The 22,923-nt window shown below is 45.2% G+C and overlaps 1 protein-coding gene across 3 annotated transcripts in view; it reads right to left on the reverse strand.

The window, feature by feature from the left end:
• Positions 1 to 22,923, reverse strand: part of tubg1 (tubulin, gamma 1) — a 102,809-nt gene that overhangs the window by 56,519 nt on the left and 23,367 nt on the right. For all 3 annotated transcript variants that reach the window (XM_068013708.1, XM_068013707.1, XM_068013706.1), the window contains exon 3: positions 588 to 755. In XM_068013708.1, the coding sequence (XP_067869809.1) occupies positions 588 to 755 (168 nt within the window). The remainder of the gene's footprint in view (positions 1 to 587; positions 756 to 22,923) is intronic.

Raw genomic sequence — 22,923 nt, forward strand, 5'->3', positions numbered from 1 at the left:
CCACCTTCCAGCACCTGGTCCATAACCTTGCAGGTTACAGCACTTCAGCTGTATGTCCAGGTACCTTTTAAATGAGTTGAGGGTTTCTGTAGAATGATAAGCCAATATAAAACCATAAGATCTCTGTTAGAATACTGTGTACAGTATTATGCTCCACACTAGCAAGGATATTGAGCCTTTAGGGAGGGTACAATGCTGATTCACAAGGGAGCTACCTAAAAGGAGGAAATACATATAAATAGGGAGAAAGGCTTTTAGCAGAATACAGATTACAGGGCAACGTAACAGATGCATTTAAAGTTACGAAAAAAGGGATAAGGTAGCTAGAAGCAGACTGTTCTTCAGTGATTAAGGGGTCTAGAATGAGGGGGCCACAGCTATAAGATTAAATGCAAGAGATTAAGAATAAAGGAATGGAGAATCTCCTTCACACAGAAGGGAAAAGAGGACGAAGGGATATGGAACAGGGTGGGCAAATGCGATTAGAACTATTTGCTCCTGTGGAGGGGAAACACAGATGTGGACTGGTTAGGCTGAATGGTTTGCTTCTGGGTTACAGTTTTGTTACCATTTTAAGTAACACCCACCTGAGAGTAGCCACTGGCCCAGTTGTTGCCTGCGCCTCCACCATGCTCCGACAGATAGATATTCTCTGGATTGTACAGGTTGGCATATGGTGAATTCAGGATGGAATGAATCACACGAGGTTCCAAGTCCAATAGCACAGCCCTTGGGATATAATGTTCATCATCTGCCTAAACAAACATATATTAAACTTACCACACACTGAATCAGACAGTCAGATGCAATTAGAGTGCTTTTGTAAATATACAACTAACAGAGCAAAAATAATTTTGATCCATGTAATGACATTTTTTTTTAAAAAGCTCAAATTTGTTTGGCCATATTTATTGTCCATCCCCCAGTTTTCTCAGCTTGCTAGAGAGGATTATGAAGTAAACAATGTGGGACTGGAATCACTTGTGAACCAGTGAGGTTTTGTTTTAGAAGTGGTCATTTTTATCCCCATTCTGAAGAAATGTCACAGACCTCAAACATTAACTCCGTTTCTCTCTCCACAGATGCTGCCTGAGCTACTGAGTATTTCCATCATTTTCTATGTCATTTTTTTCTGTTGCTTTGGCACACGTTACCAGATTTATTAAACACAAGTTGCCATGGTGGGAGTTGAACTCAAAACCTCTATGTTGCTAGTCCAGTACCATAACCACTATAGGAGCATAATAAAAACAAGAAATGCTGGAACCACTCAGCAGATCTGGCAGCATCTGTGGAAAGAGAAGCAGAGTTAACGTTTTGGGTCAGTGACCCTTCTTCGGATTTATAGCAGCATGCCCAATATACAACTGCAAATGCGTTGTTTGCCAAGATAACTCAGGTCCAGGAAAATATGTCAAGCTCATCAAGTTATCTCATCTGGTTGCAGGTAGCCTCCTGGAACTGACAAGTTTACCACCTCAGTGGCAGCCTCAGCTGGTTTAACACATTTGTGTCAAAGATTATTAACTCATTAACTTGACTATTCCTGCGGCCATGTCAATTTTTTAATACTTTGGCATCTAACTTACTACAAAACCCACCTAAGCAGCCAATTTTGAAGGTCCTCTCGCCTCCAAAACAGACTTAAAGTTTTTTAAGATTATTTAGGAGCGAAATGCTAAATTAGACAAATGAGGTTATTAGACAGAAAAAAAATATTTAAATTATATACAGAATGCAAATTAGAATTAGAACATTACAGCGCAGTACAGGCCCTTCGGCCCTCGATGTTGCGCCGACCTGTGAAACCATCTGACCTACACTATTCCATTTTCATCCATATGTCTATCCAATGACCACTTAAAGTGTTTGTGCTAGCAATCCAGGGCAGTTATCAGAACAAAGCTAATCCACACTTTGGATTAAGTTGCTGAAATATTAGCAGATAAAATTAGTGAACAAACTTGAACATGCTGAGACTCCGTTCCCAGTACACTGTTCAGAGTCTAAAGGTTAAAGGAATGTTGCAAGAGGCCTTAACATATTTAAAGAGTAAAATTTACCTCCCAACAGCAAATCTTCAAATTGGAGCCATCATTTTACAACACATTCCTGAGGTTAGCTCAGAAAATATGGGGCAGGAGTTTCCTCGGGGTTGCACTAGTTTTTCTGAGTGTCATTCTTACGAAAGTGGTCAAATCAGTGCAAAAGATTACGGACTGTTAAGTGCAACTTATGTTCAGTGCAAATAGAGTTCCCAGGACCTTTTGTGCCAATTTAAAAAAAACATGCTAGAAGCTGGCCCCGTTCACAAAAAAAGGACCCACCCCCAAATTGAATTAATCACCATGGAGGATTTCCACTAATTGGGGTCATTTGAGGAGGCTCTTAAAGTTAAGTTGCTTATTTTAGGTGCAAGGATACAATAGGCATGTTTTAAAAGCTTTAAATTTTAAAATAAATTATTAAGAAACTGACTACTGCACACCAATGTAACTATTACACAGTTCTGTATAACTATCATTTTCAGTTATTTAAAACTGCCCAGGTATGGCCTGTCCACAAAAGTCAGGACAAATTCAATCCAGCCAATTACTGCCCCCGCCAACAATCTACTCTCAATCATCAGTAAAGTGATGCAAGGTATCGTCGACAATGCGATCAAGCAGTATCTACACAGTAATAATCTGCACACTGATGCTCAGTTTGGGTTCCGCCAGGACCACTCAGCTGATGACCTCATTACAGCCTTGGTCCATACTTCGACAAAATAGCTGATTCCAGAGGCGAGGTGAGAGTCACTGCCCTTGACATCAAGACAGCTTATGACCACATGTGGCATCAAGGCACCCTAACAAAATTGAAGTCAATGGGAATCAGGGGAAAACTCTTCACTAGTTGGTATCATACCCAGCACAAAGGAAGATGCTTGTGGTTGCTGGAGGCCAAACATCTCAGACCCTGGACAGCGCTGAAGCAGTTCCTCATGGTAGTGTCCTAAGCCGAACAACCGTCAACTGCTTCATCAATGACTTTCCCTCCATCATAAGGTCAGATGTGGGGATGCTTGCTGATGATTGTACAGTGTTCACTACCATTCGCAACTCCTCAGATACTGAAGCAGTCCATGTCCATATGCAGCGAGACCTAAACAACATTCAGGCTTCCACTGATAAGTGGCAAGTAAGATTTGCGCCACACGTCATGTAAAGACCATATCCAACAAAAGAGAATCTAACCATCTCTCCTTGACATTCAATGGCATTACGAATTTACGAATTGGAAGAAGTAGGTCATTCAGCCCCTCTAGCGTGCTCCGCCATTCAAGATGATCATGGCTGATCTGTTTGTGTCTTGAATTCCACACTTCCATCTACCCCCAATAACCTTAGATTCTTGTTACGCAAGGGAATCAATCTACCCCCTGCCTTAAAAATATTCAATGACCCCGCCTCCACCACCTTCTGAGGCAGATAGTTCCAACCCTCAGAGAAAATTCTCCTCATCTCTTCCTAAAAGGGCAACTCCTAATTTTAAGAAAGTGTCCCCTAGTTCTGGACTCCCCCATAAGAGGAAACATCCTTTCCACATCCACCTTGTCAAGGCCATTCAGGATCTTATAAACTTCAATCAAGTCTCCCCTCACTCTTCCAAATTCCAGTGAATACAAGCCCAGTCTGTCCAACCTTTTCTCATAAGACAACCTGCTCATTCCAGGTATCAATCTAAAAAACCTCCTCTGAAACTGCTGCCAACGGATTTACATCCTTCCTTAAATAAGGAGACCAAAACTGCACACAGTATTCAAGATGTGGTCTCACCAATGCCTTGTTAAACTGAAGCATAACAGGCTTACTTTTGTTTTCAATTCCTCTTGTAATAAAGGACAACATTCCATTAGCCTTCTTCATTATTTTCTGTACCTGCATACTAACTTTTTGTGGCTCATGCTCTATAGAGCACCTAGAATCCTTCTGCACCTCGTAATCTGCAGTCCTTCTCCGTTTAAGTAATACTCTGCCTTTTTTATTCTTCCTGCCAAAGTGATGAACTTCACATTTTCCCACATTATACTCCATCTGCCAGATTTTTGCCCACTCACTCAACCTATCTATATCGCCTGCAACCTCATGTCCTCTTCACAACATATTTACCTACCTATCTTTGTGTCCTCTGCAAATTTAGCTACCATGCCATCACTCCCCTCATCCAAGTCATTGATATAAATTGTAAAAAGTTGATGCCCAGCGGGACTCCACTCATCATATCTTGCCAATCAGAAAAGCACCCATTTATGCATACTCTGTTTTCTGCCAACCAGCTAATCTTCTATCCATGCTAATATGTTACCCACGACACCATGAGCTCCTAATTTGCACAATAACCTTTTATGTCAAATGCCTTCTGGAAATCCAAGTACAGTAAGCCAATAGGCTCCCCTTTATCCACAGCACATGTAACTCCTTCAAAGACTCCAATAAATTTAACAGTACAGAACTAGAGTAGTGCTTAAAATAGAGATAAATTGTCAAAGCTTTTCGTCTTGCACTCATCAGGACAATCACGAGAGTGTTGAATGGTTGGCGAGTGAACTCTGATTGGTAGAGGTGTTGCCATGGAGAATGCACCAGTTTACAGTGACTGACAGTTAACTGCCAAGCTTTGTTTAAAATTTAAACCAGACACCTTGACTCTGATTGGTGGCATTGCCCTGAGGAATGAACCAGCGAATGGCTGTCACTTATTTTGTTCAGCTGAAACAGGCACATTGTTTGTACATATTCTTTGTCTGCAAAGAACAGGGCCCTGTGTATTAATATATGTAGCTTCCAGTATGCGCAATGCGCCACACTGTGAGCCCTACTGACAACCTTAAATTAGTTGTCAGTGTAATTCTTAGCATACTGAGTATTATTCAGCAAATGCTGTCCAATCGCGGAATCACATCTAATGTTGGACACTGTGTTTTGAGTTTTGCAAGCACGGGCTGGTTGGGTACGGTCTGTACCTTGCCCATTGCAAACAGCAGAAGGGACATGTCGTTTGATATGATCTGCCAGTCTTTGGGATGTATGGCCTGTATACCTAGCATCACATTGGCATTTAAATTCATAGATCACATTACTCATTTGTGTGAAAGGCAGAACGTCTTTTTGACAGCATCTGGTTAGTGGCGAACACCACATGTGCTGCAACTGCATGGTAGCAGCATGAAACAGCTATCTTTACCTGTTGCTCAAATTTTTGGGATACATTACCCTTCCAGGGTAATTTGAAGTAGACTGGATACTTTTCAGGGCCGAAAAAGACGGCCTTAGGCCCACTCATAAGTTTGTGTGATATACAGTGAGAAATGATCTGATCAGGGTAGCCATGGTCATGCAGGTTGTCTCTGATTTGCCCTATTTCAGCATCAAGCTTGCATGATGAACAAATGGCTCAGGCCCTATTTATGAGGTTTTTTAAAATTCATTCATGGGATGTGGGCATCACTGGCCAGGTCAGCATTTATTGCCCATCCCTAATTGCCCTCGAGAAGGTGGTGGTGAGCTGCCTTCTTGAACCGCTGCAGTCCATGTGAGGTAGGTACACCCACAGTGCTGTTAGGAAGGGAGTTCCAGGATTTTGACCCAGCGACAGTGAAGGAACGGCGATATAGTTCCAAGTCAGGGTGGTGTTTGACTTGGAGGGGAACTTGCAGGTGGTGGTGTTCCCATGTATTTGCTGCCCTTGTCCTTCTAGTTGGTAGAGGTGGCGGGTTTGGAAGGTGCTGTCGAAGGAGCCTTGGTGCATTGCTGCAGTGCATCTTGTAGATGGTACACATTGCTGCCACTGTGCGTCGGTGGTGGAGGGAGTGAATGTTTGTAGATGGGGTGCCAATCAAGCAGGCCGCTTTGTCCTGGATGGTGTTGAGCTTCTTGAGTGTTGTTGGAGCTGCACCCATCCAGGCAAGTGGAGAGTATTCCATCACACTCCTGACTTGTGCCTTGTAGATTGTGGACAGGCTTTGGGGAGTCAGGAGGTGAGTTACTCGCCTCAGGATTCCTAGCCTCTGACCTGCTCTTGTAGCCACGGTATTTATATGGCTACTCCAGTTCAGTTTTCGGTCAATGGTAGCCCCTAGGATGTTGATAGTGGGGGATTCAGCGACGGTAATGCCGTTGAATGTCAAGGGGAGATGGTTAGATTCTCTTTTGTTGGAGATGGTCATTGCCTGGCACTTGTGTGGCACGAATGTTACTTGCCACTTATCAGCCCAAGCCTGGATATTGCCCAGGTCTTGCTGCATTTCTACACAGACTGCTTCAGTATCTGAGGAGTCAGGAATGGTGCTGAACATTGTGCAATCATCAGCGAACATCCCCACTTCTGACCTTATGATTGAAGGAAGGTCATTGATGAAGCAGCTGAAGATGGTTGGGCCGAGGGCACTACCCTGAGGAACTCCTGCAGTGATGTCCTGGAGCTCAGATGATTGACCTCCAACAACCACAACCATCTTCCTTTGTGCTAGGTATGACTCCAGCCAGCGGAGGGTTTTCCCCCTGATTCCCATTGACCTCAGTTTTGCTAGTGCTCCTTGATGCCATACTCGGTCAAATGCTGCCTTGATGTCAAGGGCAGTCACTCTCACCTCACCTCTGGAGTTCAGCTCTTTTGTCCATGTTTGAACCAAGGCTGTAATGAGGTCAGGAGCTGAGTGGCCCTGGCAGAACCCAAACTGAGCATCACTGATCAGGTTGTTGCTAAGAAAGTGCCGCTTGATGGCACTGTTGATGACACCTTCCATCACTTTACTGATGATTGAGAGTAGGCTAATGGGGCGGCAGTTGGCCGGGTTGGATTTGTCCTGCTTTTTGCGTACAGGACATACCTGGGCAATTTTCCACATTGCAGGGTAGATGCCAGTGTTGTAGCTGTACTGGAACAGCTTGGCTAGGGGCGCGGCAAGTTCTGGAGCACAGGTCTTCAGTACTATCGCCGGAATATTGTCAGGGCCCATAGCTTTTGCAGTATCCAGTGCCTTCAGTCGTTTCTTGATATCACGTAGAGTGAATTGAATTGGCTGAGGTTTGGCATCTATGATGCTGGTGACTTCAGGAGGAGGCCGAGATGGATAATCAACTCGGCACTTCTGGCTGAAGATTGTTGCAAATGCTTCAGCCTTATCTTTTGCACTGATGTGCTGGGCTCCCCCATCATTGAGGATGGGGATATTTGTGGAGCCACCTCCTCCAGTTAGTTGTTTAATTGTCCACCACCATTCACAGCTGGATGTGGCAGGACTGCAGAGCTTAGATCTGATCCGTTGGTTATGGGATCGCTTAGCTCTGTCTATCGCATGCTGCTTACGCAGTTTGGCATGCAAGTAGTCCTGGGTTGTAGCTTCACCAGGTTGACACCTCATTTTGAGGTATGCCTGGTGCTGCTCCTGGCATGCCCTCCTGCACTCTTCATTGAACCAGGGTTGGTCTCCTGGCTTGATGGTAATGGTAGAGTGGGGGATAGGCCGGGCCATGAGGTTACAGATTGTGGTTGAGTACAATTCTGCTGCTGCTGATGGCCCACAGCGCCTCATGGATGCCCAGTTTTGCATTGCTAGATCCGTTCGAAATCTATCCCATTCAGCACGGTGATAGTGCCACACAACACGATGGACGGTATCCTCAATGTGAAGGCGGGACTTCGTCTCCACAAGGACTGTGCGGTGGTCACTCCTACCAATACTGTCATGGACAGATGCATCCGCAGCAGGCAGATTGGTGAGGACGAGGTAGAGTATGTTCTTCCCTCGTGTTGGTTCCCCCACCACCTACCGCAGACCCAGTCTAGCAGCCATGTCCTTTAGGACTCGGCCAGCAGTGGTGCTATCGAGCCACTCATGATGGACATTGAAGTCCCCCACCCAGAGTATATTTTGTGCCCTTGCCACCCTCAGTGCTTCTTCCAAGTGGTGTTCAACATGGAGGAGTACTGAGTCATCAGCTGAGGGAGGGCGGTAGGTGGTAATCAGTAGGAGGTTACCTTGCCCATATTTAACCTGATGCCATGAGACTTCATGAGGTCCGGAGTCGATGTTGAGGACTCCCAGGGCAACTCCCTCCCTACTGTATCCCACTGTGCCACCACCTCTGCTGGGTCTGTCTTGCTGGTGGGACAGGACGTACCCGGGAATGGTGATGGCAGTGTCTGGGACATTGTCTGTTAGGTATGATTCCGTGAGTTGCCGATAGGCCAATCTTATAGCGCGTGGAAATATAAGAATCCCAACGCGTGTATTGACTAGTGAAAGTAGGTTTGTGGTAGACCGTGGTAGAGAGGTTTCTCAACTAGGAAAGGGAGCTCATTTGACTGCTCCATTTCAAAGGTGAATTTGAACACAGGATGGAGCCTATTAAGACGTGTAAGGAAATTATTGCATGCAGCTGTGGATTCAAATATAGCAAACATATCATCTACATGTTGGAAATATGCAAGAGGTAGGAGGTTAGGTGTCATTCCATTAAAGACACGTTTTTCATGGAAGCCAACAAAGATGTTTGAGAGAGCTGGACCTAGAGGGGATCCCATGGCAACACCATCTATTTGCACATACTGGAAGCTACAGTGCCCTGTTCTTTGCAGACAGAAAGAATATGTACAAACATTGCGCCTGTTTCAGCTGAACAAATTAAGTGACAGCCATTCGCTGGTTCATTCCTCAAGGCAATGCCACCAGAGTCAAGCTGCCTGGTTTAAATTTTAAACAAAGCTTGGCAGTTAACTGTCAGTCACTGTAAACTGGTGCATTTGCCATGGCAACACCTCTACCAATGAGCTCATTTGTCAACCAATCAGCACTCTTTTCTCATGTAGTATAAGTTATTGTTTTCCCTCACGTTGGTTATTCTTGCGATTGCCTTGATGAATGCAAGATGAAAAGCTTTGACAACATGTCTCTATTTTCAGCAATATCCAATAAATTGGTGAAACTCGATCTCCCTTTCCCAAAGCCATGCTGACTATTACCAATTACTTTGAGTTTTTCCAAGTGCCCAGCTATAGCCTCCTTAATGGTCGATTCTAACATCTCTAACACCAGAGGCAAGTTTTTTTTTTACACAAAGAGTGGCGAGTGCCTGGAACTTGCTGCCGGGGGAGGTGGTGGAAGCAGGTACGATAGCGACATTTAAGAGGCATCTTGACAAATACATGAATAGGATGGGAATAGAGGGATACGGTCCCTGGAAGTGCAGAAGGTTTTAGTTTAGACAGGCATCAAGATTGGCGGCTTGGAGGGCTGAATGGCCTGTCCCTGTGCTGTTCTTTGTTCTTTCCCATGACAGACATTAAGCTAACTGGCCTACAGTTACCCGTTTTATGCCTCCTCCCCAAACGCCCCACCCAACCTTCTTGAATACAGGAGTTATATTTGCTACTTTCCAGTCTGATGGAACCTTTCCAGAAACTAGTGAATTTTGAAAAATTACCAATGCATCTACTACCTCATTAGCCATCCTAGCAAGACCCTAGGATGAAGCCCATCAGGACCTGGGGACTCGTTAGCCCGCATCTCCATTAGTTTGCTCAATATCGCTTCCCTGGTGATTGTAATTTCACCAAGTTCCTCTCTTCCTTCCACCTCCTGATTTATCGCTATTGCTGGAATGTTTTTTCCATCCTCGATAGTGAAAGAAGCAAAATATTTGTTCATTTCATCCACCATTTCCTTATTATCTATTAGACATAGACATAGAGAGATACAGCACTGAAACAGGCCCTTCGGCCCACTGAGTCTGTGAAGACCATCAATCACCCTTTTATACTTATCCTACATTAATCCCATATTCCTTACCACATCCCCACCTTCCCTCAATTCTCCTACCACCTACCTACACTAGGGGCAATTTACAATGGCCAATTTACCTATCAACCTGCAAGTCTTTGGCTGTGGGAGGAAATTGGAGCACCGGGCGGAACCCATGCGGTCACAGGGAGAACTTGCAAACTCCACACAGGTAGTACCCAGAACCGAACCTGTGTTGCTGGAGCTGTGAGACTGCGGTGCTAACCACTGCGCCGCCCATTAACTCCCCATTCTCACTCTCTAGAGGACCAACACTCACTTTACTTAGTCTTTTCCTTTTTAAATACCTGTAGAAGCTCTTGCTATCCGTTGTTACATTTGTCGCTAGCTTCCTTTCATACTCTTTCTTTCACCTGATTAACCTTTTAGTCATTCTCTGCTGTTCTTCATATTCTCACCAATCATCTGAACTGCCACTCATCTTTGCGCAATTATATGTTTTTTCCTCAAGTTTGATGCTTTCCTTAATTCCTTTAGTTTGGGATGTAAAATTCAATCATATTGTGGTCGCTGCAACCGAGAGGTGCCTCTACTCTGAGGTCATTAATTAATCCTGTCACATTGGCTGCGCAGTGGTTAGCACTGCAGCCTCACAGCTCCAGGGACCCGGGTTCGATTCCGGGTACTGCCTGTGTGGAGTTTGCAAGTTCTCCCTGTGTCTGCGTGGGTTTTCTCCGGGTGCTCCGGTTTCCTCCCACAAGCCAAAAGACTTGCAGGTTGATAGGTAAATTGTCCATTATAAAAAATTGTCACTAGTGTAGGTAGGTGGTAGGGAAATATAGGGACAGGTGGGGATGTTTGGTAGGAATATGGGATTAGTGTAGGATTAGTATAAATGGGTGGTTGATGTTCGGCACAGACTCGGTGGGCCGAAGGGCCTGTTTCAGTGCTGTATCTCTAATCTATTACACAATACCAAGTCTAACATAACCTGCTCTCTGGTTGGTTCCAGAACGTGCTGCTCTAAGAAACTATTTCGAAAGCATTCTATAAACTCCTCATCCAGGCTACTATTGTCAATCTGATTTTTCCAGTCTATATGTCGATTAAAATCACCCATAAATATTGCTGTCCCTTTATCACAAGCGCCCAATATTTCTTCTCGGAAAGTTCATCCTACATTATGATTACTGTTAGGGGGCCTGTAGACCATTCCCACAAGAAACTTCTTTCCCCTATTCCTCATCTCCACCCAAACTGATTCTACATCCTGAGCTCCAGAACCAAGGTCATCTCGAACGATTCCATCAATGCCATCTTTGATTAAGAGTGCAACCCCTCCACCTTGACCTAGCTTCCTATTCTTCTTGTACGACATATACCCCTTAATATTCAGTACCCAATCCTTGTCATCCTGCAGCCACTGAATCCCCCAACATCCTGGGAGTCACCATTGACCATGAACTAAACTGGAGCAGCCATATAAATGCTGTGGCTACAAGAGCAGGTCAGAGACAGGGAATTCTGTGGCGAGTAACCCACCCCCTGACTCCCCAAAGCCTGTCCACCATCAACAAAGCACAGGTCAAGAGTGTGGAATACTAAAAAAAAACTGAAAGTGATGTCACAGGAAAGCTGTGACCTGATTGGCTGGTAGAGAATTTTTTTTTAAAAACTGAATTTGAAAATAAAACATTGATAAAAATTTATTAAAACCCTAATTAACTAATTAATAAGTAGAGTAACTAAACCAGAGGGAGGAGATCACTGTATTTAGTTAGCATTTAATATTTATAGTAGGAATCTAGCACTAGGGACCATATAGTTATAACAATTTAGTAAGGATTTAATAAGTATTTATTTATCTTAAATTAATTTATTAATTAGTGCTAGAAATGTCAGTTAGAGGGGTGAAGTGCTTCACCTGTGAGATGTGGGAGGTCCGTGACACTTCCAGCGTTCCGGACGACTACATCTGCAGGAAGTGTACCCAGTTACAGCTCCTCACAGACCGCATGGATCGGTTGGAGCGGCAACTGGATGCACTTAGGAGCATGCAGGTGGTAGAGAGCGTCATAGACAGGAGTTTTAGAGAAGTGGTTACACCCAAGGTGCAGGCAGATAGATGGGTGACCGCTAGAAGGGGCAGGCAGTCAGTGCAGGAATCCCCTGTGGCTCTCCCCCTCTCTCACAAGTATACTGTTTTGGATACTGTTGGCGGGGGGGGGCGGGGGATGACCTATCAGGGGAAAACAGCAGTAGCCAGAGCAGTGGCACCATGACTGGCACTGTTGTTCAGCAGGGAGGGACAAAGCGCAGAACAGCAATAGTTATAGGGGACTCTATAGTCAAGGGCACAGATAGGCGCTTCTGTGGACGTGAAAGAGACTCCAGGATGGTATGTTGCCTCCCTGGTGCCAGGGTCAAGGATGTCTCAGAACAGACAGGGGGCATTCTGAAGGGGGAGGGTGAGCAGCCAGAGGTTGTGGTACACATCGGTACCAACGACATAGGTAGGAAGAGTGATGAGGTCCTGCAGGGGGAGTTTACGGAGTTCGGTAGAAAGTTAAGACAGGACCTCGAGGGTTGCAATCTCGGGATTACTCCCTGTGCCACGTGCCAGGGGGAGGCTAGAAATAGGAAGATAGTGCAGCTAAACACGTGGCTGAACAGCTGGTGTAGAAGGAGGGTTTCAGATATCTGGATCATTGGGATCTCTTCAGGGACAGGTGGGACCTGTACAAGAAGAATGGGCTGCATCTAAACTGGAGGGGTACAAATATCCTGGCTGCGAGGTTTGCTAGCGTCACACGGGAGGGTTTAAACTAGTGTGGCGGGGGGTGGGAACCAGAGTAGTAGGACAGCAAGTGAAATAAATGAGGGGGAACTAGTAAATAAGGCCAGTAAGACTAAGAGGAAGAGCAGGCAGGGAGATGTTGCGGAGCACAGCGGGACTGGTGGTCTGAAGTGCATTTGTTTCAATGCGAGAAGTATAACAGGTAAGGCAGATGAACTTAGAGCTTGGATTAGTACTTGGAATTATGATGTTGTTGCTATTACAGAGACTTGGTTGAGGGAAGGACAGGATTGGCAGCTAAATGTTCCAGGATTTAGAAGCTTCAGGCGGGATAGAGGGGGATGTAAAAGGGGTGGGGGAGTTACATTACTTGTTAAGGAGAATATCACAGCTGTACTGCGGGAGGACACCTCAGAGGGGTCGTGCAGCAAGGCAATATGGGTGGAGCTCAGGAATAGGAAGGGTGCAGTCACGATGTTGGGGGTTTACAACAGGCCTCCCAACAGCCAGCGGGAGGTAGAGGAGCAGATATGCGTCAGTCTTCACAAAGGAGGGGGACGATGCAGATATTGTAGTTAAGGAAGATGGGTGTGAAGTATTGGATGTGATAAACATAAGGAGAGAGGAAGTATTAATGGGATTCGCATCCTTGAAAGTTTATCAATCACCAGGGTTGGATGAAATGTACCCCAGGCTGTTAAAAGAAGCAAGAGAGGAAATAGTGGAAGGTCTGACCATCATTTTCCAGTCCTCACTGGATACAAGTGTGGTGCCAGAGGATTGGAGCACTGCCAATGTTGTACCTCTGTTGAAAAAGGGAGCGAGGGATGGACCAAATAATTACAGGCCAGTCAGTCAAACCTCAGTCATGGGCAAATTAGTGGAATAATCCTGAGAGGCAGGATAAATTGTCCTCTAGAAAGGCACAGGTTAATCAAGGAGAGGCCGCATGGATTTGTCAAGGGAAGATCTTTTCTGACCAACATGATCGAACTTTTTGAAGCAACAAGGAAGATAAACAAGGGAAGTGCAGTTGATGCGGTCTACATGGATTTTAGCAAAGCTTTTGAGAAGGTCCCACATGGCAGACTTTTTTTTTTCCTTTCCTGGGATGTAGGCATCGCTGGCTGGACCGGTCTTTATTGCCAATCACCAATTGCCCTTGAGAAGGTTGCGGGGAGCTGCCTTCTTGAACCGCTAAAGTCCATGTGGGGTAGGTACACCTACAGTGCTGTTAGGAAGGGAGTTCCAGGATTTTGACCCAGCGACAGTGAAGGAACGGTGATATAGTTCCAAGTCAGGATGGTGTGTGGCTTGGAGGCGAACCTGCAGATGGTGGTGTTCCCATGCATCTGCTGCTCTTGTCCTTCGAGGTGGCAGAGGTCGCTGGTTTGGAAGGTGCTGTCTAAGGAGTATTGGTGCGTTGCTACAGTGCATCTTGTAGATGGTACACGCTGCTGCCACTGTGTATCGGTGGTGGAGGGAGTGAATGTTAGTGGATAGGGTGCCAATCAAGCAGGCTGCTTTGTTCTGGATGGTGTCGAGCTTCTTGAGTGTTGTTGGAGCTGCACCCATCCAGGAAGTGGAGAGTATTCCATCACACTCCTGACTTGTGCCTTGGAGATGGTGGACAGGCTCTGGGGAGTCAGGAAATGAGTTACTTGCCGCAAGATTCCTAGGCTCTGACCTGCTCTTGTAGCCACAGTATTTAGGTGGCTGGTCTAGTTCAGTTCCTGGTCAATGGTAAACCCCAGGATATTGATAGTGGGGGGTTAAGCGATGGTAATACCATTGAATGTCAAGCAAAGATGGTGAGATTCTCTCTTCTTGGTGGTGGTCATTGCCTGGCACTTGTGTGGCATTAATTTTACTTGCCTTACAAAAATAAAAGCCCATGGGATCCAGTGAAACGTAGAAAGGAGAATGCAAAATTGGCTCAGTGGCAGGAATCAAAGGGTAATTGTTGATGGGTGTTTTGGTGACTGAAGGACTGTTTCCAGTGGTTTTCCGTTCGGTCCGGTACTGGGCCCCTGCTTTTTGTGGTATATATGAACGATTTGGACATAAATGTAGGAGGCATGATCAAGAAGTTTGCAGATGACACAAAAATTGGTCCTGTGGTAGATAGCAAGGACGGCAGCTGTAGGCTGCAGGAAGATATTGATGGTCTGGTCAGGTGGGCAGAAAAGTGGCAAATGGAATTCAACCTGGATAAGTGTGAGGTGATGCATCTGGGGAGGTTAAACAAGGCAAAGGAATAATGGGAAAATACTGAGAAGCGTAGAGGAAGTAAGGGACCTTGGAGTGAATGTCCACAGATCCCTGAAGATAGCAGGACAGGTCGATACGGTGGTTAAGAAGGCATATGGAATCCTTTCCTTTATTAGCTGAGGTATAGAATACAAGAGCAGGGAGGTTATGGTGGAACTGCATAAATCATTGGTTAGGCCACAACTCGAGTACTGTGTGTAGTTCTGGTCACCTCATTACAGAAAGGATGTAATTGCACTAGAGAGGGTACAGAGGAGATTTACGAGTATGTTGCCAGGACTGGAAAAATGCAGCTATGAGGAAAGACTGGATAGGCTGGGGTTGTTCTCTTTGAAACAGAGAAGGCTGAGGGAAGATCTGATTGAAATTACAAAATTGAGAGGGGCCTGGATAGAGTGGAGGTGATGGGCCTATTCACCTTAGCAGAGAGGTCAGTAACTAGGGGGCATAGATTTAAAGTGATTGGTAGAAAGACTGGAGGTGAGTTGAGGAAATATTTTTTCACCCAGAGGGTAGTGGGGTCTGGAACTTGCTGCCTGAAAGAGTAGAAGCAGAAACCCTCCACTCATTTAAAAGGTATCTGGATACGCATCTCAAGTGCTGTAACCTGCAGTACTACAAACCAAATGCTGGAAGGTGGGATTCGTCTGGGTGGCTCGTTTTACGCCCGGCACAGATACAATGGGCCAAGCGGCCTCTTCTTGTGCCATAAACTTTCTATGATTCTGTGAAGTTGTTTCAAAATTGCAATGGGAGCCAAGAAATTAAATACCACAAATTGGAGCTCTGAACTACCATGGCTCAAGTTTGGAGATTAGCTACTAAAAAATTAAGTACAAAAGTTCTAAATATATAAATAGATGGACCCGGAATTTTTGCATGAATAGTAGAAAGCTGCTGTAGGACCTGACATCGAAGATTAACAAAAGTGTTTGTGTTCTACAGCACCCTCTCCTGGTAATCTCTTTATATTTCATCAACATTTGACTACTTCTCAACTCCTTTCAGTGATGGAGTCTGTTGATGCGGACTGAAATGCAGAGCATTTTAAATGTAAACTATTAACTTGTGCAGTAATTACAGTTTTACATTCCTGTTCTTTAAAACAAAAATAGTTGAAAAATTCCATTCCATTTATAAGATTGAATGGGGGAATCATCAGATTTTGGAAAGATGGAAAGGTAACAGGGTTGTAGTGGTGGGTGATTTTAAACTTGCCCTATATTGACTGGGACTCACTTAGTACTAGGGGCTTGGATGGGGCAATATTTGTGAGGAGCATCCAGGAGGGCTTCTTGAAACAATACGTAGATAGTCCAACTAGGGATGGGGCCGTACTGGACTTGGTATTGGGGAATGAGCCCGGCCAGGTGGTCGAAGTTTCAGTAGGGGAGTATTTCGGGAACAGTGACCATAATTCCATAAGTTTTAAGGTACTTGTGGATAAGGATAAGAGTAGTCCTCGGGTGAAGGTGCTAAATTGGGGGAAGGCTAGTTATAACAATATTAGCAGGAACTGAAGAATTTAGATTGGGGGTGGCTGTTTGAGGGTAAATCAACATCTGAATTGTGGGAGTCTTTCAAACGTCAGTTGATTAGAATCCAGGAGCGGCATGTTCCCGTGAGGAAGGAGGAGAAGTTTGGCAAGTTTCAGGAACCTTGGATAACGCGGGATATTGTGAGCCTCGTCAAAAAGAAAAAGGAAGCATTCGTAAGGGCTGGAAGGCTAGGAACAGACGAATCCCTTGAGGAATATAAAGACAGTAGGAAGGAACTTAAGCAAGGAGTCAGGAAGGCTAAAAGGGGTCATGAAAAGTCATTGGCAAACAGGATTAAGGAAAATCCCAAGGCTTTTTATACGTATATAAAGAGCAAGAGGGTAACCAGGGAAAGGGTTGGCCCACTCAAGGACAGAGAAGTGAATCTATGTGTGGAGCCAGAGGAAATGGGCGAGGTACTAAATGAGTACTTTGCATCAGTATTCACTAAAAAGGAGGACTTGGTGGATGATGAGCCTAGGGGACTGTAGATAATCTCAGTCATCTCATTAACAAAAAGGAGGTGGTGTTGGGTGTCTTGCAAAGCATTAAGGTAGATATGTCCCCAGGGCCTGATGGGATCTACCCCAGAACACTGAGGGAGGCAAGGGAAGAAATTGCTGGGGCCTTGACAGAAATCTTTGCATCCTCATTGGCTACAGGTGAGGTCCCAGAGGACTGGAGAATAGCCAATGTTGTTCCTTTGTTTAAGAAGGGTAGCAAGGATAATCCAGGAAATTATAGGCCGGTGAGCCTTACGTCAGTGGTAGGGAAATTATTAGAGAGGATTCTTCAGGACAGGATTTACTCCCATTTGGAAACAAACAAACTTATTAGCGAGAGGCAGCATGGTTTTGTGAAGGGGAGGTCGTGTCTCACTAATTTGATTGAGCTTTTTGAGGAAGTGACGAAGATGATTGATGAAGGAAGGGCAGTGGATGTTATCTATATGGACTTCAGTAAAGCCTTTGACAAGGTCCCTGATGGCAGACTGGTACAAAAGGTGAAGTCACACAGGATCAGAGGTGAGCTGGCAAGATGGATACAGAACTGGCTCTGTCATAAAAGACAGAGGGTAGCAGTGGAAGGGTGCTTTTCTGAATGGAGGGATGCGACTAGTGGTGTTCCACAGGGATCTGTGCTGGGACCTTTGCTCTTTCTGGTATATATAAATGATTTGGAGGAAAATGTAGCTGGTCCGATTAGTAAGTTTGCGGACGACACAAAGGTTGGTGGAGTTGCGGACAGTGATGTGGATTGTCAGAGGATACAGCAGGATATAGATCAGTTGGAGACTTGGGCGGAGAAATGGCAGATGGAGTTTAATCCGGACAAATGTGAGGTAATGCATTTTGGAAGGTCTAAAGCAGGTGGGAAATCAGTTGGAGACTTGGGCGGAGAAATGGCAGATGGAGTTTAATCCGGACAAATGTGAGGTAATGCATTTTGGAAGGTCTAAAGCAGGTGGGAAGTATACAGTAAATGGCAGAACCCTTAGGAGTATTGACAGGCAGAGAGATCTGGGCGTACAGGTCCACAGGTCACTGAAAGTGGCAACGCAGGTAGATAAGGTAGTCAAGAAGGCATACGGTATGCTTGCCTTCATCGGTCAGGGCATAGAGTATAAAAATTGGCAAGTCATGTTGCAGCTGTACAGAACTTTAGTTAGGCCACACTTAGAATATTGCGTGCAATTCTGGTCGCCACACTACCAGAAGGACGTGGAGGCTTTGGAGAGGGTACAGAAGAGGTTTACCAGGATGTTGCCTGGTCTGGAGGACATTAGCTATGAGGAGAGGTTGGATAAACTCGGATTGTTTTCACTGGAACGACGGAGGTGGAGGGGCGACATGATCGAGGTTTACAAAGTTATGATCGGCATGGACAGAGTGGATAGTCAGAAGCTTTTTTCCAGGGTGGAAGAGTCAGTTACTAGGGGACCATAGGTTTAAGGTGCGAGGGGCAAAGTTTAGAGGGGATGTGCGAGGCAAGTTCTTTACACAGAGGGTGGTGAGTGCCTGGAACTTGCTGCCGGGGGAGGTGGTGGAAGCAGCTACGATAGCGACCTTTAAGAGGCATCTTTACAGATACATGAATAGGATGGGAATAGTGGGATACAGACCCCGGAAGTGCAGAAGGTTTTAGTTTAGGCAGGTATCAAGATCGGCGCAGGCTTGGAGGGCCGAATGGCCTGTTCCTGTGCTGTACTGTTCTTTGCCTTCAAAGTTTTACTCTCCAATTTATGCCAAATGCCATAACATAGCTGTCAGTAATCTAATCACAGCCAGCCTAGTAAATGCATCCAACTGGCCAGATGATGTTCTGATAAAAGGTCATCAACCATAAACATTAACTGTTTCTCTTTTCACAGATGCGGCCTGACCTGAGAACTTCCAGCATTTTCTGTTATTTTGGCCAGAATTAGAACTGTGGATTAAGATTGCACTTTAGTATCAGAATCGCAATGACTAAGTGAAATTTAATTAAGTGGTAAACTAAATCTACCAACCAGTCAGTGAAGCTACTTTAGAGGAACATAACCTGAACAAAATAGCCCCATTTTGAATGCATGAGGTTTGCTGTCATTGCATGAGTCACCTTGCTCTCTGTAGGAACTCATTCAGACCCTCAAGTGTGTTCTGCAGTTCAATTAGACCATGGCTGATCAATATCTTAACTCCATCTACCTGCCTTGGTTCCATAACTTTTAGGGTGGTAGGATGAGCTGTAGCATTATTCAAAAACACATTACCTTCCACACGTACGCTGATGACACTTGGAGCTACATCACCACCACCTCTCTCGACCTGCCTCTGATTTGTTGCGTTGCTCGTCTGTCATCCAGTACCGGATGAACACAAATTTCCGTTAATCAAATCTTGGGAAGAACAAAGCCATCGACTTTGGTCCCCGTCACCACTTCCGTTCCAGAGCTACTGACTCCATCTCCTTGCCTGATCACTGTCTGAGGCTGAACCAGACTGTTTGTAACCATGGTGTCATATTTGACCTGGAGTTAAACTTTCAGTCCTGCGGTCTCTCCATCACCAAAGCTACCTACTACCACCTGCATTACATGGACCATCTCCACCCCTGGTTAATCTCACCTGTTGCTAAAACCCTTATCTATGCCTGTTACCTTGAGACTTGACTATTCCAATGTTCTCCTGGACAGCCTCGCATCTTGCACTCTCTGCAAACCTCAGCTCAGCCAAAATTCTGCTGCCCATATCCTAACACACATCAAGTCACAGTAACTCATCACCCCTGCACTTACTGGTCTACATTGATTCCTGGTCTGGCAATGTGATTTAAAAAAAAAAAAATTTTTCACGGGATGTAGGCATTGCTAGCAAGACAATATTGCTCATCTCTAAATGCCCTCGAGGTGGTGGTGGTGAGCCACCTGCAGTCCATGTGGTGTGGGTACACCCAGTGCTGTTAGAAGGGGAATTAAATATTCTCATCCTTGTTTTCAAGTCCCTCCATGGCTTCACCCCTCCCCATCTTTGTAACGCCTCCAGCCCTACAATCGTCCGAGATCTGTGTGCTCCTCCAATTTTAGCCTCTTGTGCATCCCAATTTTCATTGGTCCATCATTGGCGGCCATGACTTCAGCTGCCTAGGCCCTAAGCTCTGGAATTCCAGCCCGAAAACCCAGCACCTCTCCCTCCTTTAAAGTGCTCCTTAAAACCTACCTCTTCGATCAAGCTTTTTGTCACCTGTCCTAATATCTCCTTATTTTCTTCTGATAAGACTCCTGTCAAGTACCTCACGATGTTTTACAATGTTAAAGGCACTATATAAATGCATGTGATTGTTGTTGCATTAGGGAATATTCCCAAAACATATCCTAATTAATAGAAACATTGCCAAAACTGCCAAATTTAGTTAGGTTGGTCTCTGCTTTACCCAGCCTTGCATCAACACCTGGAGAACTGTGAAACACATTAGAGATGAAGGAACAAATTTTAGCCACCGACAAAACTTAGCACTTAAATTAAATAAATATTTCATTGCAGTTCCTTTCTGCCCTCAAAAGGCATTATTTTAATCAAGGAGACAGTTTCCATATGTCTGCCACAGCAGCCACATCTACCACCTTCAACTCCTTATGGTGCCATTGGTGGCATTGCCAGCATTGAGTTGAGTATGAGCTAGAACTTTCCTCAACTTAATATTGGTAAAACAGAAGACATCATGTTCACATCTTGCGAACTCTGAACCCCAATTTCATTCCACTCCACAGCAGCTTGCTGAGACTGAACCTCAAACTGAACTTCAAACATATCAGCAGCAAGTACAGCAGCTGAGATAAAGCAAAAAAAATACCGTCAGAGTAATATCTCAATCAGCAGAGGTGGAGCAGCAGAACCCAAGACTTTTAAAGCAAATATATAGGTTAGGTGTCTACATTTCACTTTTTGTGTTATGTATTTTTAACATAGAACATAGAACATAGAAAAATACAGCACAGAACAGGCCCTTCGGCCCACGATGTTGTGCCGATCCTTTGTCAAGGACAATTTAATCTATACCCCATCATTCTCCTTTATCCATATACCTATCTAAAAGCCTTTTGAAAGTCCCTAAAGTTTCTGACTCAACAACTTCCCCAGGCAAGGCATTCCATGCCCCGACCACTCTCTGGGTAAAGAACCTTCCCCTGACATCCCCCTTATATCTCCCACCCTTCACCTTAAATTTATGACCCCTTGTAACGCTTTGCTCCACCCGGGGAAAAAGTTTCTGACTGTCTACCCTATCTATTCCCCTGATCATCTTATAAACCTCTATCATGTCACCCCTCATCCTTCTCCGTTCTAATGAGAAGAGGCCTAGAATGTTCAGCCTTTCCTCGTAAGACTTATTCTCCATTCCAGGCAACATCCTGGTAAATCTCCTCTGCACCCTCTCCAAGGCTTCCACATCCTTCCTAAAATGAGGCGACCAGAACTGCACACAGTACTCCAAATGAGGCCTTACCAAGGTCCTGTACAGCTGCATCATCACCTCACGGCTCTTAAATTCAATCCCTCTGCTAATGAACGCTAACACCCCATATGCCTTCTTCACAGCCCTATCCACTTGAGTTGCAACTTTCAACGATCTATGCACATAGACCCCAAGGTCTCTCTGCTCCTCCACATGCCCAAGAACCCTACCGTTAACCCAGTATTTTGCATTCGTGTTTGTCCTTCCAAAATGGACGACCTCACACTTTTCAGGGTTAAACTCCATCTGCCACTTTTCAGCCCAGCACTGCAACCTATCCAAGTCCCTTTGCAGACGACAATAGCCCTCCTCGGTATCCACAACTCCACCAACCTTTGTATCATCTGCAAATTTACTGACCCACCCTTCGACTTCCTCATCCAAGTCGTTAATAAAAATCACAAACAGGAGAGGACCCAGAACTGATCCCTGTGGCACGCCACTGGTAACTGGGCTCCAGGCTGAGTATTTACCATCTAAGACCACTCTCTGCCTTCTATCAGTTAGCCAATTCTTAATCCAACTGGCCACATTCCCCACTATCCCATGCCTCCTGACTTTCTCCATAAGTCTACCATGGGGGACCTTATCAAATGCCTTACTAAAATCCATGTACACCACATCCACTGGTTTACCCTCATCCACATCACAAAGGTAAAGGAGTGCAAGTATCAGGGCGAGAAGTAAAAACACCTAAAGTGACATCAGAACAGGGAAAGAGCTGATTAGTCAGTAGCTGATGAATTGTTTTTATCTCAAATTTAGTGAAGTTAGTTAATAACTTGATAACTAGAAGCATGGCAGGGAACTTTAGTCCTGTGGAATGCACATCCTGTTCCATTTGAGAACTCCAGGATGTTTCTCATGTACTGGACAAGCACATGTGCAGAATGTGCCACTGGAGGAGCTTGAGCAGTAGCTGGTGTCGCAGCAGTGCATTCACAAGGCTGAGAGATACGTGGATTGCACATTTCTGGATGCGGCCACGCCATAGCTTAGAGTGTGCAGGCAGAAGGAATGGTTGACCGACAGTCAAGCAGGACCAGGCAGGTAGTGCATGGGTCCCCTAAGTGCATCTTGCATCAGTTCTGAACACAGGTGAAGGCAATGGTTTCTGTGCAGAATACAGCCAGAGCAAAGTCCACGGCAAATGAACAACTCAACTATGCAGGGTGCGGGAAGGAGGAAGGCCAGAAAAACACATGATAGGGAGACAATGGTTAGCGGAGCAGACAGGTGTTAACGTCAGTGCCACACCATAGTTAGCAGAGAAATAGGAGGGTAGTGCAGCTGAATGAGTAGCTGGAGAGATGATGCAGGAGAGAAGGCTTTAGATTCCTGGTAAATGGGACAGGCACTGGGGGAGTTTTTTTTATTTGTTCTTGGGATGTGAGCATTGCTCGCAAGGCCAGTATTTGTTGCCCATGCCTAATTGCTCCCAAGAAGTTGGTGGTGAGCCACCTTCTTGAACTACTGCAGTCCATGTGGTGTAGGTACACCCAGAGTGCTGTTAGGAAGGGAGTTCCAGCATTTTG

The sequence above is a fragment of the Heterodontus francisci genome, chromosome 33 (assembly GCF_036365525.1).
Source record: "Heterodontus francisci isolate sHetFra1 chromosome 33, sHetFra1.hap1, whole genome shotgun sequence".
Taxonomy (NCBI): Eukaryota; Metazoa; Chordata; class Chondrichthyes; order Heterodontiformes; family Heterodontidae; genus Heterodontus; species Heterodontus francisci.